General features: G+C 36.3%; 1 protein-coding gene across 1 annotated transcript; it reads left to right on the plus strand.

Annotated features, from left to right (window-relative positions):
• The first annotated feature begins 318 nt into the window (after positions 1-318).
• CCT2 (chaperonin containing TCP1 subunit 2) lies at positions 319-15612 on the plus strand. Its single transcript, XM_019748983.3, has 16 exons — positions 319-449; positions 1170-1244; positions 1345-1410; positions 2153-2264; positions 2582-2658; positions 2795-2907; positions 3757-3959; positions 5461-5561; positions 5759-5886; positions 7163-7266; positions 9915-10034; positions 10407-10535; positions 10724-10827; positions 11121-11220; positions 12099-12240; positions 15330-15612. The coding sequence occupies exons 1-16, from the start codon at positions 447-449 to the stop codon at positions 15358-15360; spliced, it is 1608 nt and encodes a 535-aa protein (XP_019604542.1). The 5' UTR covers positions 319-446; the 3' UTR covers positions 15361-15612.
• Positions 15613-17012: the final 1400 nt, after the last annotated feature.

The following is a 17012-nucleotide window of genomic DNA, read 5'->3' on the forward strand; positions in this document are numbered from 1 at the left end:
TACATAACACTTTATATATATGTGGTACTTCAAGGCAAACTTTTAAAGATTAAGAAAAAACGTGCCAGCAGAAACTCCGCTACTATGGCAACCCCGGCGGCGCAGCGTCTCTAGTTCTTCCGGGGTTCTACTCCCAATACTGCCGGCCTCAAGCAAGACGTCAGACCCCCGCTTCCTTGCCCTAAGCAGGTGGCGCCGCAGGGAGAGGAGGAGCACAAAGCTAGGCCGCGCCCCTCCAATGTGACGGGCTGCGTTTAAGACCCGCAGGGCTCCACTCAAAATGGCACTTCCTCCCTTCCTCCGCGAGCCGCGCTAGGCCGCAGCGGCACGCCGCCGAGGCTCCGCCCCTTACGGTAGAGCGTGAGGCGTCACTTCCGGCTTCTTTTCCCTCTGGTCCCGGGCGCGAGCTGTGAGGGAGTAGCGTGTGTGCCGAACTGCTTGGAACCATGGTGAGCCTGGCCCCGCTGGCCCTGCCCATGCCCCGCCATACCCCGCCGTGCCCTGCCGCCCCCTCTTGTCCTCCCAGTGCCTCGGGCTCCCTGTTTCTGTGCCCCGGGACCGCCGCACATGGTGAGGGCCGCGGCGTGCGGCCTGCGCACAGGCCGCTGGCGGAGCTCTCGGTGCAGGCCAGGGGGAGGGTGGGCCTCCAAGCCAGCGTCTTCTGACACCGCTTCTCCAAAGCCCCAGAACCGGGAGACCTGGGGCTCACCCTTAGCGAAGAAATTTCCAGTGCTCCGGGCGGGTCCGCGAGACAGGCCCCGCCCTCCTCTCGGGGCGGAGCCTGGAGCGGCCTGTTGGAAGCTAGGCCTCTTCCATTCACTCACCCGCTGGGCGGTTGTCCTGCGAGTGGCCCACAACCCCTGCCTGCCTATCGTTAGATTCAAGTCATCTTGAGTCTTGCCATACTTAAGAGTTCGTGTGTAATTTTTATTCTTAGAGCACTTGTACATGCAGAAAGCAAGGTTGCTTTCCTATACAGCTTTTAGAAGTCCCTCCTCCCCCTTAAATGACTGCCCTGATGATGGAGAGCTTCATTTTTTGGAAAAAGTCCACTATTCTGTACATCAGTTTTCTCTTACATATCTATTTGTAAGTCTAATGGAAGGCATCTAAGTATACGTGTTAAAAGAATGTTGGCATTCACACCGGTTTTTGTTTTTCCTTTTCAGGCGTCCCTTTCCCTTGCACCCGTTAACATCTTCAAGGCTGGAGCTGACGAAGAGAGAGCAGAGACAGCTCGTCTGGTGAGCCTTGTTCTCATTGTTTGAAAGATAAAAATCGTACTTTTACCATTTTAAGACTCAAGCTGATTTTGACAATTTCTTTCTTTGATTTTCACTCCAGTCTTCTTTTATTGGTGCCATCGCTATTGGAGACTTGGTAAAGAGCACCTTGGGACCCAAGGGCATGGTAAGAAAAAGAGGGAATTTTTGTTTTGATATTGTTTTAGAGCCCTTAGTGAAAATGTACGTAGTAAATAATACTTTTTTTGATGCATTTTAATCGTTGAAACTAATTATATAGGGAAGACGTGGATATATTCTCTTTACTGAATATCAAAACAGTACCCATACGGCTGAAGTCCCATTCAGTGCCCATCCCCAGTCTCACTGTCCTCCCCACTGACAACCACTGTTACCGGTTGGATGTAAATCTTCCCAATATTTTTGTTCATTAATGTAGATATATGTGTATCTTACATGTTACGTAGATATATGTGTATCTTACATGTTACATGTTTTCATATGTACTGGTAACATTTTGTTTTATCATAGGTATATGTAGTTTTTATGTAGCTTTGTTAAAATTCTTTTCAGTGTAAATGATTAACTGCCTCTTAAGTGTCAAATCATATTCAGCATCCTGATTATTTTATAGTTTATATTTATGGCTGTATTGAGGGACACTTTATTCCATTGTTTTGGCTATTACAGTGCTGAGACAACCTGTTCATGTTGCCCTGTTCTAGTGTTTTTAGGGTTAGATACCAGGGTTTGCTTGTGGGGTGTATGCATTTCAAAAATTTGAATGGGCACTGTCAAATAGCCATCTAGGGTGTTGACACATTAACAATATACGAGAGTAGTGATTGACCCGTGCATTCTTCAAGATGTATCTGTATCTTAACTTGAACCAAATATGTTCCTTTTAGGACAAAATTCTGTTAAGCAGTGGACGAGATGCCTCTCTTATGGTAACCAATGATGGTGCAACTATTCTGAAGAACATTGGTGTTGACAATCCAGCGGCTAAAGTTTTAGTTGGTGAGTCTGGAGATACTCTTTTGTTAACATTTTGAAACATATTTTAAATAGGCTATGTTGGCTGTACTTCCTTTAACGTCCGTTTTTTAATTGATTATTGTCATTAAAATACAAGCTTCTGGAGTGCCATGTAATTATTAATAGTAAAATTGTTGCATTTCAGACTGAAAAGTTCCAAAGAATTTGTCAGGTGAGAAAACCTAGATAAGTGAGATTTACATTGGTAGTGGGTATGTTTGGAGAATTAGTTTAGCTACAGAGAAGTAATTTAAAAGGCAGAATCAGATATAAATGAGTTAACTAATTTTTTTTTCTAGATATGTCAAGGGTTCAGGATGATGAAGTTGGTGATGGCACTACCTCTGTTACTGTTTTAGCAGCAGAATTGCTACGGGTAAGACTATCTGAGCAATTCTAACCTCATTTTATTAATTGGTTTTTGCTACTGCGGTTTTGAATGTCAGAAGTAATGAAGTCCTTACTTCCTACATTTTCACTATTGACAAGTGTTTTCCACTGTTTATTAATAGGAAGCAGAATCTTTAATTGCCAGAAAGATTCATCCACAGACCATCATAGCTGGTTGGAGAGAAGCCACAAAGGCAGCAAGACAGGCTCTCTTGAATTCTGCAGTAGATCATGGGTTGGTATACCAAAATACTAGTGTTTTAAACATTTAACATTCTTTCCAAAATGTACTCAATGCACGAAGTCTAGAAAACAAGAAAAGCATACACAAACATAACACTGCTGTCTCATCCTGCCCCAACAGAAGAACCCCACATTACCCTCCAGAGATAGCCCCTAAAGTTCAAGTTTGGGTTTCCAGTTTTTGCTTATATAATCACAATAAACAGAACAAATATTATCATTGTTTAGAGGGTTTTTAGTAGTCTCTTGAACGTAGTTGAATGACAAGCACATTTCTGGGTGTCAGTATGCTCTGTAATTTAATTGAGGTATGCATTTGATTATATTATTGCAGTATAATTTACCTATCTATATTTGGAGATTAGTGTTTTGACAGTTTTTAGCTTTATAAGGTACAAACTTGTTACCAAAAAAATGTTTCAAGAAGTATTGTTGGGTTCAAAGAGACGTGTGTGTTTTAAAGGTGTTTTTATTTACAAGTAATTCTCCAGAAAAGACTTTATTAATTTACACTTCCACTAGCTGTATAACAGTTCCTGTTTCACCATGTTCTTAACAGCATTTGGCGCTCTTGTTCGCTTGTGTTTTTTAATAGTTTGCCAGTTTGGTGGGGAAAAATAGTATCTAATTTGGATTTCTTGCTTACTGATAGTAAGGTTTAATTTTTCACATGGGCTCTGACTGGCTGGGGGGAAATTATCTATTGACAGATGAGTATCTGAATAAATGTTGAAAAGTAAAATAGGGTGATATCTTTGAAGAAGCATTTTGAGAATGAAGAAGCAAATTTAAGCATTTCATTTTTAGAAAGTCATAAGTTTTTTGTTTGATTGTTTTTTAGTTCGGATGAAGTTAAATTTCGCCAAGATTTAATGAACATTGCAGGAACAACATTATCCTCAAAACTTCTTACTCATCACAAAGATCACTTTACTAAACTAGCTGTAGAAGCTGTTCTCAGACTGAAAGGCTCTGGAAATCTGGAGGCAATTCACATCATCAAGAAGCTAGGAGGAAGTCTGGCAGATTCCTATTTAGATGAAGGTATGTATATATATATATGTTGAACATGGGAAAACAAGCTTTGATGGAATGTTAAGGGCTAAGTACTCAGTGAATCCTATTTTTAACTCGTTGGGACTAATTTTATAAAGCCAGAACTTTAAGGACAATTACATTGTCACCATTTTTGTCATTTTAATCCATTTGTTATATTGACAGTGTGCTTCATCTTCTCATACAACCCCAGCATTTCTTTGATAATATCTAGATTTTACTTTATACCATGAAGCTATTTGCAGTCATTAATAAAGAGAAATTGGAAGTCAGCTGTTTTCAAATGGCGTGTTTTCCAGGATTACATGTGTTCTCCAGAGGATCTGGGTTAAGTCAAATCATTTAGTTGGCAGATGTTGATACACTTCTTGGTGTTCTTAAAGAGTGATAAATGAGCCTTAGCAACTGCTGCTTCCCTAGTACTAGTGTATTTTGTTCATAAAGTAGGAATTTTCCAAGTACCTTTACATTTTATTTACGTCACAAAATGGCCCATAGAAAGTGGTGTAGGCTTTATCTTTTATAGAGAAAGGGAAAAAAGTAAGTTTTGCTTTACAATTTCTGCTTTACCAGTGATTTAAGAGTCTAGGTCTTGCTGCGCATCATTTATATTTTTTAAGGCAGTAACAATTCTGAAAATACTCTTGGTTGAGTTTATATACAAGGGCTGTGTAGCATTTCTAATAGGCTGATGGTAGGGAAAGATAATTAAAACAAGGATTGCTACTATTCTTGAATGTCTGTTCTGTGCCAGGCTCTAATAGGAATTTTACTTAAAATCTCATTTGTTATGATACTGACCCGGTGGGTAAGAATTAGGTTCAGCTTAATAGAGCAGAAAACCCAGGATGATACTGGCTTAATAAAATAAGTTACATATGCATGTAAAAGAAGCTTAGAGAGAGAGGCAGTACTGTGTCCACTTGATCATTCTAAATCCACAGGGCCTTAGGCTGGTAACTAATACCTCTGCCACTGGTTACATTCCTGCTTTACAGATGAATAAGCTTGCTTACATAGCCTGTATGCAGCAGGGGAATGATTGGGGCCAGGTGTGTCTGACTCCATCGTCCATAGCTTTTTCATTTTAGCACCAGCCTCAGCCTCAGTTCTTTAAAAAGTCCAGTAATCTCTAGCAATACCCTGTGTATCTGAATCCTCACAGCTTGTTTTCTTGTGTTTTAAGCTCGTGAAAGGACTTAATGTCTTTATATTGCAACCCACATACCTGTGTATGTAGTATATTGTGTATCTGATATAAAAGTTTCAAACTACTGTGTTCTTAATATTTGTGCTGTGCTCTTGTATTTTCTGTTTCATATATTTTTTTAAATGATCTAAATTGATTTTTATGATTACTGTTCTAGTGGAATGCTTTACAGGAGTTTTAAATGCATTCTTTGAAAGTAATTTGATAGAACAGGCAACTTCTTAAGATTTATTAACTCAACGTTGACATATTTAATACAATACTACCATTATATTGTAGGCTTTCTGTTGGATAAAAAAATTGGAGTAAATCAACCAAAGCGAATTGAAAATGCTAAAATTCTTATTGCAAATACTGGTATGGATACAGACAAAATAAAGGTATGTTTAAATTTCTTGAAATTCTAATTGCCAGCTGCTGTAAACTCAGGCTGGAAATCAGTTACACTAAAAAGCTTGGAATATGTAAATATATACACAAACACATTTTTTGGTGTATTTGTATAAAAATATTTAAATATGCTATGGGACTCTTAAGAGTAATAAAAATACTATTTTTATGCTTTCCTCTGTCTTAGATATTTGGTTCCAGGGTAAGAGTTGATTCTACAGCAAAGGTTGCCGAAATAGAACATGCAGAAAAGGAAAAAATGAAGGAGAAAGTTGAACGTATTCTTAAACATGGGATAAATTGCTTCATTAACAGGTCTGTGTTCTTGTGCTAACAATATTTATCATGAACGATTTTAAGAACAGGTTTTTGAATTAGTGGCTTATTTAGAATTTTTTTCCATTGTAAAAATAGTACAGCAATTCATTTGCATAATAATGATTTTAGTGATGTTATTATACTTTACTGAACCTTTTTATGGTAATAGTAATAGTTTTCTGATTTGGCAGATTATGTTACTAGTTTTGACTATAGTACACATATATTTGGAAGAGAGAATTAATTCCATATTAAATGATGGGCATTTGAAGTAGCAAAAAGTTAACAGCACAGAAATAAAACAAGAATGAAGAGATGAAAAGTATTAAAGAGTTTGTGATTTTTCTTTAATTTGTATGAAAAAGTGTAAACTTTTCCCATTTAGGTAAGGCTTTTACTGATTGTTTTAAATGGTGAAAATACCAAGAGGAACAGCACATTTCAATGAAATGGCTGTAGTTAACTTTGAGAGATGTTTGATGAAAAATTGTTTGGAAGGCCAAATGTTTGTGGCTTTTCAAAAGTAAGTTTCTAAACTTTTATGTGATTTGTGAATCTGATAAGACATTTTGCCTAGCTGTGCATTATGCTAATTATAAAAAAGGGGTTTTTTGGCTTTTTTTAACTTAAAGCTTTTAAACAGATGTCTTTTACTCCCATTGTAAAAGTAACATCTCATTTTGGAAAATAGAAAAGTATAAGAAGAAACAAAATCTGAGGTCTTACCTCTCAGGAATTCTTTCCTTTATTAGTGTTGATTGTGTGTCTGTGTACCATCTAGTTTTAATTTTTCACTTAGTTGTGATCATATGCTGTAAACTGGTAACTTTTTAAATCTAACAGTATATATTTTTACTTAAAATTAGAAATTTTTCATAATTTGTAATTGGACCTTGAGGTCATTGGCAAGTTTTATTTTATAGAAAAATTCTTGCAAATATTACGTGTTTTAATATTTAATTTCTTGCTGTAGATTCTCAGGAGTGGAACTAAAGCATATGAACATTGATACGGTTTTTGGTGTATTACTGCTGAATTGTTTTCCGATTTATACTATTAATAGCAATATAAAAAAAGTCTGTTCTTAATGATAGCGTGGATGCACTAGTATTATAATTTATAAATTATAGCTAAAAAATGGTATCTTTTTTTTTATTCGCATTTCTTTGATTACTGGTGAGGTAAAAATGTTTCCATGGGTTGTTGTTTTTTGTTTTAGTCTAATGTATTTTATCTTGTGAAGTAACAATGTTTTTATGTATTTTACTTACAGGCAATTAATTTATAATTATCCTGAACAGCTCTTTGGTGCTGCGGGTGTTATGGCTATTGAACATGCAGATTTTGCAGGTGTAGAACGCCTGGCTCTTGTCACAGGTATGGGAAAAAGGCATTAATTTCTAACATAATAATCACACTTGGATTTATTGTTTGTACATTTGCTTCTTGAACAATGTGGGGGTTAGGAGCACCAGTCCCCCATCCTGTGTTGTTGAAAATCTGCATATAACTTTTGACTCCACAAAAACTTAACTGTAGTCAACCGTCCACATCAGTGGATTCCCAACTGTGATGGAAAAAGTTGACCCTTGAATAACACGGGTTTGAACACAAGTCTAGTTTTTTAAGCCCACTTATAAGTGGGCTCACACAGTTCAAGCCCATATTATTGGGGTGTCAACTGTGTATGTAACTCATTGCTGAAAGTGCAAAGAAATCCCATTAAAGAGTTTAGAATCTAAACACGGAGTTATTCTGAAAGCTGATTTATACTTTTTGGATTTCTTTAGTTTATTTGCATTATTTTTAGAATACCAAATTATATGGCTGAGTTTGCCATTGGTAGAGATTTCTTTTTCTTACATTGTTTTAAAGATACATACTATGGTGTTTACAAATCTATAAGACCACTGTCTAGTCACAAAGTCTATATAAACTAGATCTTAAAAAAAAGAACATTATGTCTTACCTAGTTTATTCATTTGTTTCTACTGCTAAGTGAGTAGTTTAATGCTTAATGCCATGTATGGTAGTATAGTGATAATAGTATCCTTTACTGAGCACATAACTACTATATGCCAAAGAGTGGGTCAGTTACTTAAATGTTACTTTTGTTAACATTTTAAAATTTCTGAAAGTAATAAATGTTGAAATAAGTATGAAATAATCTAGTGATGCATGCTGAAAAGTTAGTATAGTCTAACACCCTTCAGTAGAGGTATGAGTAACATAATCCAGTTGTGTGGAATAATGTTTACAAATAAGGTGTCTACATCAACATGACATTGAGTGCAACTTGTTTGCTTTCTGCTGTAACGAGTTTTAAAGTAACCTCTAAGTAGCCCATGAAAAACTAGGTATCAAAACCTTTGTCCTCCAGTTCTCAGGTCCTTGGAATGAGTAGGTTGGAAAGTTGGTCTGGGATATGGCAATGAAAATTAAGGAGAGGGGGGTTGGAGATGTAAAGCCACCAGGATGTTGAATTTAGTTTGGAACTGCCATGAGTAGTAGAAAAAAATTAAAGGACACTAATTAACGCAGAGAGTAGAATTGGTTTAATCTGAGAATATAATCTTCTGATATAAAACGACGTTTTCCTTTCATTAATTACTTTGAATTGGGTTTACCTGCTCTAATTAGTGTTCTTTAAAAGCTACTGCATATTTGATGCTAAAGGTGATAAAACTTTAAGATGCTCGTTTATATAATTCTTCCTTTAATGCAATAAAATTAAAGGTGACATAAGAAATGTGAATGATAGCACATTCGTGGGGTAAGTTCACATAAGGACTTGATACATGAAATTGCCACATACGCAGAAGAAAATTTACTGCACCAAACACACCAACTGAAGTTGACCTCATGGCACCCATCTTTATTAGCTTTTATGTTGTCAAAATATGTGAAATTGGTTCTTGCAGATTCAAGAAATATCTTGTAAGCAGATGTAGATGAGCAAGCCTGGGATAAGAGAACATTCTCAAAAGCACAGTTAGTCTCATTTATGGGATACGATGTCCCGAACGTCTGTTATGTCTCATACCTAGAAACCAAAGCAGTCTCAGGAATTTGCCAGGCAAAAAGAACTTCAGCTACACAGATACGAATACAAATTAGTAGAGTTGGGAAGACCAGAGTTTTTTTATAAATTTATTGTCAGATAGATATAAAGCATCAATTCAGATTTATCAGGAGTAGGGAAAGAGGTTGGTTGATGATAGAGGGAATCGGCTTTATTAAGACTGTAATGAACTAGAGAAAAGGATTTTAAAATGGAAACTTAATTTTTGCTTAATTAAGGACCAGGAAAGGAAATGGCTGATCCTTTCAGTTTATAGCATGGAAGATGGAAGAGAAATATGAATAGAAATAAAACTTACGAGTAAAATGAATTTACTTTTTGACACCTTATTAAATTTGCTCTGGGAAAGTCTCAGTTTCCCCTTTTTGGGGCTTTCTGGCAGTTCAGTTATTGTGATAATTAGTAGATATCAAGTGCTTACTATTTTAAGCTGTTCCTAAAATCTACATCTGCTGACATAATAGTACTAGTCAAATATTTTCATGTTTTGTTTTGGGAATTTGGGTCATAAAAGTACTGGTGTTCTAGACCAGTAGATTCAGAAGAGAATCTGAATTTAAATTCATACTTAAAGGTTGAGATTTCAGTTTAACCTTTACCTTTGTGGGGGGTAGTGGTATACAGTGTGTGCATAGAGGTTGGAAGCCAGACTGCTTGGGTTTGAATCCCATTTTCACCATATTTGTTCAAGCTATGTAACCTTGGATAGAAAACTAAACATCTCTTTGCCTCAATTTTATCATTTCTAAATGGAATAATGAATCTTACCCCATTTGGGTTGTTGTGAAGACTAATTTGCCAATTCATACGAGGTGCTTCAAAGAGTGCTTGGTATATAGTAAGTAATCAACTTAAAAAATGTTATCTGTCCATTACTGCTTGGTAAAAAAACAAATTTTAAACCTGTCGTGCATTTAATTAATGTATATTTATATGTTCATAGGTGGTGAAATTGCCTCTACCTTTGACCACCCAGAACTAGTGAAGCTTGGAAGTTGCAAGCTTATCGAGGAAGTCATGATCGGAGAAGATAAGCTCATTCACTTTTCTGGGGTAGCCCTTGGTGAGTAGTCACGTAGATCCTGATTTAGGTTCCTAAATCTTCGCTAGGCTCTGTTGAAGTGAGAGAAACAGTTAATGTAGTTACTAGTACATGATGTGTCTAAATTCTTGTGAAACATGACGTATATTTCAATCTTTTTGAGGTCAGCCCTATATTAATCTTGCCTTTATGAACAGTACGTTTTCAACATAGTTTTTTAGATAATTTAGAACTATTACGAACATGGATTGTTAGCGAAGAGAATGTAACAGTGGAAGACATACCCAGTTTCAAAACCACATAATACAACCAATACTTACATAAATAATAGAAGGCAAATTTTTATGTTTTGTAATTAAATGCTCATTGGGACATACTGTTTTTTAACATTAGGTGAGGCTTGCACTATTGTTCTGCGTGGTGCCACTCAACAAATTTTAGATGAAGCAGAAAGATCTTTGCATGATGCTCTTTGTGTTCTTGCCCAAACTGTGAAGGATTCTAGAACAGTTTATGGAGGAGGTAAGCATTTGGAAAACATTAAACATATTTCATTTCTTTATAGTATAAATTGTAAGTGGTTTTAATAGTTCTTACAGAAACTTTATTGCCTTTGCACTTAATTTTAAAATGCTCGATGTATCTTAAAGGAAGTCAATAATTCAGTGTTTTTGAGCATAATGATATTTTATTGGATTTTTAATCCATAGGCTGTTCTGAGATGCTGATGGCTCATGCTGTGACACAGCTTGCCAATAAAACACCTGGTAAAGAAGCTGTTGCAATGGAGTCTTACGCTAAAGCACTGAGAATGGTAAGTTTATAAAAATAAGAGCTTAAACATTATTGGTATTGATGGGTTCTAAGTGAATATATTTTTCTGTCTTGGACAGAAAATGTTTATTTTCTCAGCTTTAAGAAAAAGAACTGGTTCATACCACTTTTAAATTTGATGCTGGAGTTTGTTGTCTTTATGAGCAGTAATTAAAAGGAAACAGATTTTACAGTGTTTCCAAATGTATACTTTTAAAAAGCTATGCTAGTTAGGAGTAAATGAATTATATATACTACAATAGATAGTTACCATTTGTCTCCTTCACTTCATAGTTGCCAACTATAATAGCTGACAATGCAGGTTATGACAGTGCAGATCTGGTGGCACAGCTCCGAGCTGCCCATAGCGAAGGCATTACAACTGCTGGACTGGGTAAGAGATCAGCTGGAAACTTGTACTTGTTAAGAATAACTCTGTACCAAGTTCTTTACTTTTTTTTAAAGATGAATTCTTGTAATAACCATATAAACAGACTCCTGTGGCCCTTGCTTTGTAACCATTATATAGTCTAGGAAAATGTTTTAACTTCATATTCTCCACACTGCCAAACTTTGTTGTTCCATAAGGAGTGTAGGTCTAGTTAGAAGATTTGTAACTCGTTTTTTTATAAAGACAGAATTTAACTACATAAACAATACAATATATTCTGAAATAAGTGTAAAATTTTCTATAGCGCTTATAATCACCAGTAACTCCTAATTTCACAGTAAACTTACTCTGTGACATTCTTGAATGCAGATCTCTGACATAGATAAGAGTGGCCAAAAAAGCAGATTTAATTTAGAATGGAGAATTTCCCAATAAACTACCCAGGATATTATAGGAATAGTCTTAAGGGGGGTAGGTAGTCCAGTCACTGCACAAGAAAGAGCCGATGGGTAATCTGAAGATGAAGTAGAACTCTCACAGGCGAAATAGATGACTTCTAAATTCTCTCTTCCAGTTCGAAGAATCCATGGTAATTAGTGATCAGCAAATTTTCTGTAACAATTTTACATATGTATGTGGATGAAGATTTAGTGTTATGTATAAATTTTTCATTATTTGACATAGTTGCCCTCCATTGATACAAATAATTAGTAGTTGACCTTTTGGTTTTCTAAAAGGCTTTTCTTGAGTGAGAGTTAAGTAATTAGGTGTTGTAATTTTGTTTTTCGTAACAGGATTAGTTTTATTTGTTATAAGTCATTAGTGGTGTTTTGCTGCTTCAGTTAAAACTAGTTGTTTAGTAAATTACTGTCTCTTTTTAGATATGAAGGAAGGTACTATTGGTGATATGGCAGTACTGGGTATAACAGAAAGTTTCCAAGTGAAACGACAAGTTCTTCTGAGTGCAGCTGAAGCGGCAGAGGTGATTCTGCGTGTGGACAATATTATCAAAGCAGCACCACGGTATTGTAGCACTTCATAAAACATTTCTTAGAAAAAATTATTAATACGGAAACAGAAAAATAGGTAGCGGCATATATTGATAATGGTAGTTGATAGAAAGTGTAGCCATTTTTACTTAGATAAAAGTATTATGCAAGTTATTTAAAATATGCAATCACAACTCTTAGATTTAAGCCAGAAAAGGGAGTAGGTTGTGATTACACAGGTTAGCACTCAGGATTGAAAGGGCTCATGAAGAGCCAGACTTGGAAAAGTCACAAACCAGAGAGCTTGGGGACAGAAGTGTGTAGTAAGAACTGATGTTTTTGTTTTACTGTGATGGGTGGCTCTAGTCATTTTGTCTTGGGTATACTTTTCCGTGTGAACATCCTTAAGCATATAATGAGCAGAGTACATATTCCTATATCCGCAGCGTTTCCAAGATGTCAAATTTTTTTAAAAACTCATTCACACAAAAACAGTTAAATAGCCAGAAAATCTTAACACTTGAAAATTTTAATTGCTAAAGTTAATTTTAATTGTTCTTAGTAGTAGTTATCCAAACCACTTATTTTACCTGTTAGTGGTGGTTCAAGGAGGTGAGAAGGGATGGTGGCTTGGACTAGGAGGGAAGGGAAGGTGGTAAGGAGGAGTTGGTAAAAGATATGTTGAAGGTAGAGCCAGCAGGGTTTGATTATAGGTTGGATATAAGGTGTGAGAGGAAAGGCAATTGAGGATAATTCCAGGTTTTTGTCAGTAGAAAGAAATGTTTCTCTTATCTGGTAGGGGAAAGGCTTTGGGAGGGAAGAAAGGGATTTTAGTTTGGGATATTTGAGATGCCTGTTGATAATTGACTTGGGTAGTTGAATCTGTAGTTAGGAGAGAAGTTGGAGCTGTAGTTATGAACTTAGGAGTTGCCAGCCTATATGTGGTATTTAAAGCCGTTAGACTGGTTGAGTCCCCAAGAGAGTGAATGTAGCTAAAGAAAGACGTGATTTTAAGGACTGAGCACTGGAGAATTCCAGTTACAAGTTTGGAAAGATTAAGAACCAGCAAAGGACACTGGAATGTAAATATGGATAATTATTAAAACTGAGTGATGGTTACATGAGGATTTATGATACAGTCTCTGCTTTTAAATATATTTGAAATTTTCCATAATATAAAATTTTAAAGGTTGGGGAGGTATGGAGGAAAAATCAAGGGAATGTGTGTCCAGAAGCCAAATGAAGAAAGGATTTAGGGAAGAGGACTGATTAACTGCCAAAATGATGCAAATAGGTCAAGTTCAGATAAGGACTGAAAATTGACCCCGAAATTGGGTTTAATAACAGAGGCCGTTGGTAATCTTGACAAGCAGTTTTAGTGGAGTGGATGGCACAGGAAAAGAGGACTTGGAGAAAGTACTGCTTTTGGGGGGAGTCTTGTGAATGGGAGCAGAGAAACAGGGTAGTAACTAGAAGAGGTGTGGTTTTTACTGTGAAAATTCGGTTTGTTTAAGTGAGGAATTTCCTAGAGAGGGAATAATGGATGCAGAAGAGGGGAGCTGTCCACTTAAGTAGCTGTGAGAGAGAATGGGAGATCAGATAACAAGAGCAGGAGTTGGTTTTAGACAGGAACGCAGAGAGTTCATAGCAGGCAGGAAGTAGGAATGCTACTAGGAAATTACACCTTCAATTGACTTAGCAGTTACAAAGGGTTTTGTGTGTGTGCAGAACCCTGCAGTACTCATTTCATTGGCTTTCCTCTATGTCAGCTATCCTAATACTATTAGAGGAAGGAAAGTAGAAAATAGTGATTTGGGTGTGGAGAGAACAGATGAAATGGTGTTTAAATCTACTGTGGTGTAGTGGAAAGGACTGCTCTGCTCCTGGTATAGGGAGGTAGGGTAATGAGGAGCACTCATATTTTGGATGGAAAATAGGTGAGGGAAGGAGAGAGAAATTGACAGAAAGTTTTCTTGGAAGTCGTCGTGCCACCAAAGACGGTTAAATGCAGTTATATTTTCCATTGTCTTTCAGCAGAATGATAGTGAAAGGAAACTGAGTTCTGTAATTAAGCTTTTCTGATTTGGGGTCAAGGTTACATAGCCACACTTACTCTCAGAAATCTTAGCAATAATTCAGCACCTTCAGTCTCCTTTGAAATACACACCATAATACCTCATTTGATCTGGTAACACTTTAGAGGCTTGTGTCTATTAAATATAATAGAAGTTCTAATATACTGGGCTGTGGACTTCTTTTCATACTAGTGAATATAACCTCCAGGGGACTCGTTTTCCATATCAGTGCCCTGTGACAGCTGCTTGGTAACTTCTCTAGTGACATCTTTTAGCATCCTTTAGTCATACTCCCATAAGCGACTGAGGTTGAAAGGGTTTCTCTTTGTATGATGCCAGTATGCTGTACTCTTTGGGTCTCTTTTTCTGCTTTCTCTGCTTCTCTTAACGGTTGTGCTTGCCTCTAGAAGCAGTGTTTCTCAAGCCCTACCTCCTTGAACAGGCATTAAGTAAAAAAATTGAACTAGTACCCCTACCACGCCCCCTTCCTGAGCGATTCACTATATGGTTACCAGAGAATAAGTTTAGCATCTAAGATGTGAGAGGTGCTGTTGACATATTTTATAGTGAGTTACTGTACCCCATCACCAGCTTATCTATTGGCATTTGTTTTTTTTTCACTTAGAATAGTGATCCAGAGACTTACATCTAGAGGACCCAAAGCCTTGTGATTTTATAACTTCTGCGTAAAACTGTCTGACTAATTTAGTAAAATTCCCCGGCACATACATTAGTTGAAAACATGAATTAACCGTTTTCTGGAGAATATGTGTTTGTTAAGTAGGTCGTTTGGATGAGAAGTTGAGAACTGCTAAATAACTACAGGCCTTCATATTCCACCGGTTTTGTAATGTTCTTTTCCTAATAAAATGACAATTGAAGGATGTTAGTAATGAGGTAGAAACGTCTTGTTATAGAAAATTGGGTTATCTTAATAAAATTAGGATTCTAGTTGTGTTTGTATTTAATATAAACCTTTGGTTACAATCATGCTTTTCAGTTTCGCCATTGACTTTTTTCTGAAGTGTATGTTGTGTAATCCTTGCAGGAAACGTGTCCCTGACCACCACCCCTGTTAAGCATTCCTGTGTGCTGTCGTGCTCTGGACCAGTTCATAGCAAAGTTGTGTTTAAAGACTTCAACTTAAAGAAGACTGTGGAATCAAAGTTTATCTATGGTTCTTATATCCTTAAGTTTGGACATTTAGCTCATTTAGCTGACCTTTTATTTTAACAGGGTCTAATTTATTTGCTGTTCATTTACCATAAAATTCAGTTGATAGAAAAGTCCATTTCTTTCACTGTGCATCAAAATAAAAAATTGAACAATTACTTAGTTTTTACCTGTCTAAGTGATTTTTGCCCTGATAACTCTATTTAATGCGAATGAATGATTATACTTTAAGTATAGAGTTGTTCCAGTTTACTGATTGACCTTATACACTTATGAAATAATTATCTTGATTAATGTAAGTCCAAGTCAGATGTGATAAACATACACTAATCTTTTGGTTCTCAATTACACATAACCTTTATTAATGAACTGTTTATTTTCTACTTAGTGAAAGTACCCTAGTCTTTAGCACTCATTTTGTGTCGTCTAAGTACTGCTCTTACATAGGAAGAACTTATGGTGGTTTCTGTTACTTCAAGTTTGAAAGAGTCATATTTTAAATGTTCGTTGTTGCAGGCTTCTTCAAGCACCTCTGAGGCTTTATAGGGTAATTTTCTCTTTCAAAAGATGGATTAGACTCCAGCATTTTTGGTGATTATTGACAGGGTTTTTTTGTTTTTAACAAATGGATTCTAGAGAAAGAATGAGAATAGGTATAAATATGTACTGAGTTTAATGGTGAATTTAGATTTGGAGGTTTATACATCAGTGTATAGCAGAATGCACAAGGAATAAAATGAGAAAGCCCAGCAATAGGTTCTAAGTTTTTACTGGGTATCGCTCTGCTTGCACCATGGGAAGACATTTTATTCCCATAGAAGAGCAAAAGGATTTTCAAAGAAACTGATAAACCAACCTTTTTTGTTTTTGTCTAAAAGTTTGTCTCAACATTTTAATACTACTTTGTAGAAGCTATTAAAACTGGAAAAATTTGGTTTTCTTTGTTGATCCTAGTTTATGTCCTGAAACATTCACATGAAGGAGAAACTTTCTGAGATCATCTAACAATTATATTGATATTTCACTTTTAGAAACATTACTAGCAGTACTGTTTGCTGTGTAATATTTTAAAGTATTGTACATGGTAACAGTTTTCATCCCACAGCTCAGGTGGAGCAGGTAAGGATATGACCAAGAAAACCTGCAGAGGTGTCAGGGGGAGCGATGAGCTTAAGCATTTATCCTGAGGGACCAGATCGCCTGGAGTAGGAATTTAAAAGTATACTTGGGCACATTTTCTCCGGAGGTCTCAAAGGATATACCAGTTAATGTTCATCTAAAAAGAGGTACAAACATGGGAAGTTAATTGTTACATCCAACAACACACCAATGCCTCTCCCTATTTGTATTCATATCCTTCAAAGCTCTACAGGTTTTGTTGTCATAGCCCTAGATATCCCAAGATACCAAATTTTAAAATGTTTTCAGTTTCAGAGATGAAGTTCCAACCTAGGCCTCTTAATTTGTGAGTTTTAGAATGAAGTTTCTGTTAACTAAGAACTAGCAAATATGAAGCAGTGTTATTTATTTTTTTAAAGATTTATTTATTTTATAATAT

The sequence above is a fragment of the Rhinolophus sinicus genome, chromosome 1 (assembly GCF_057876585.1).
Source record: "Rhinolophus sinicus isolate RSI-liver-muscle chromosome 1, RSI-T2T, whole genome shotgun sequence".
NCBI lineage: Eukaryota > Metazoa > Chordata > Mammalia > Chiroptera > Rhinolophidae > Rhinolophus > Rhinolophus sinicus.

Excerpts from the sequence above, each read along its gene's own strand:
- CCT2 (XM_019748983.3), top strand. Across the intron at positions 3,960-5,460 it reads AGATTCCTATTTAGATGAAG|GCTTTCTGTTGGATAAAAAA; the intron begins GTATGTATATAT and ends ATTATATTGTAG. Across the intron at positions 7,267-9,914 it reads ACGCCTGGCTCTTGTCACAG|GTGGTGAAATTGCCTCTACC; the intron begins GTATGGGAAAAA and ends ATATGTTCATAG.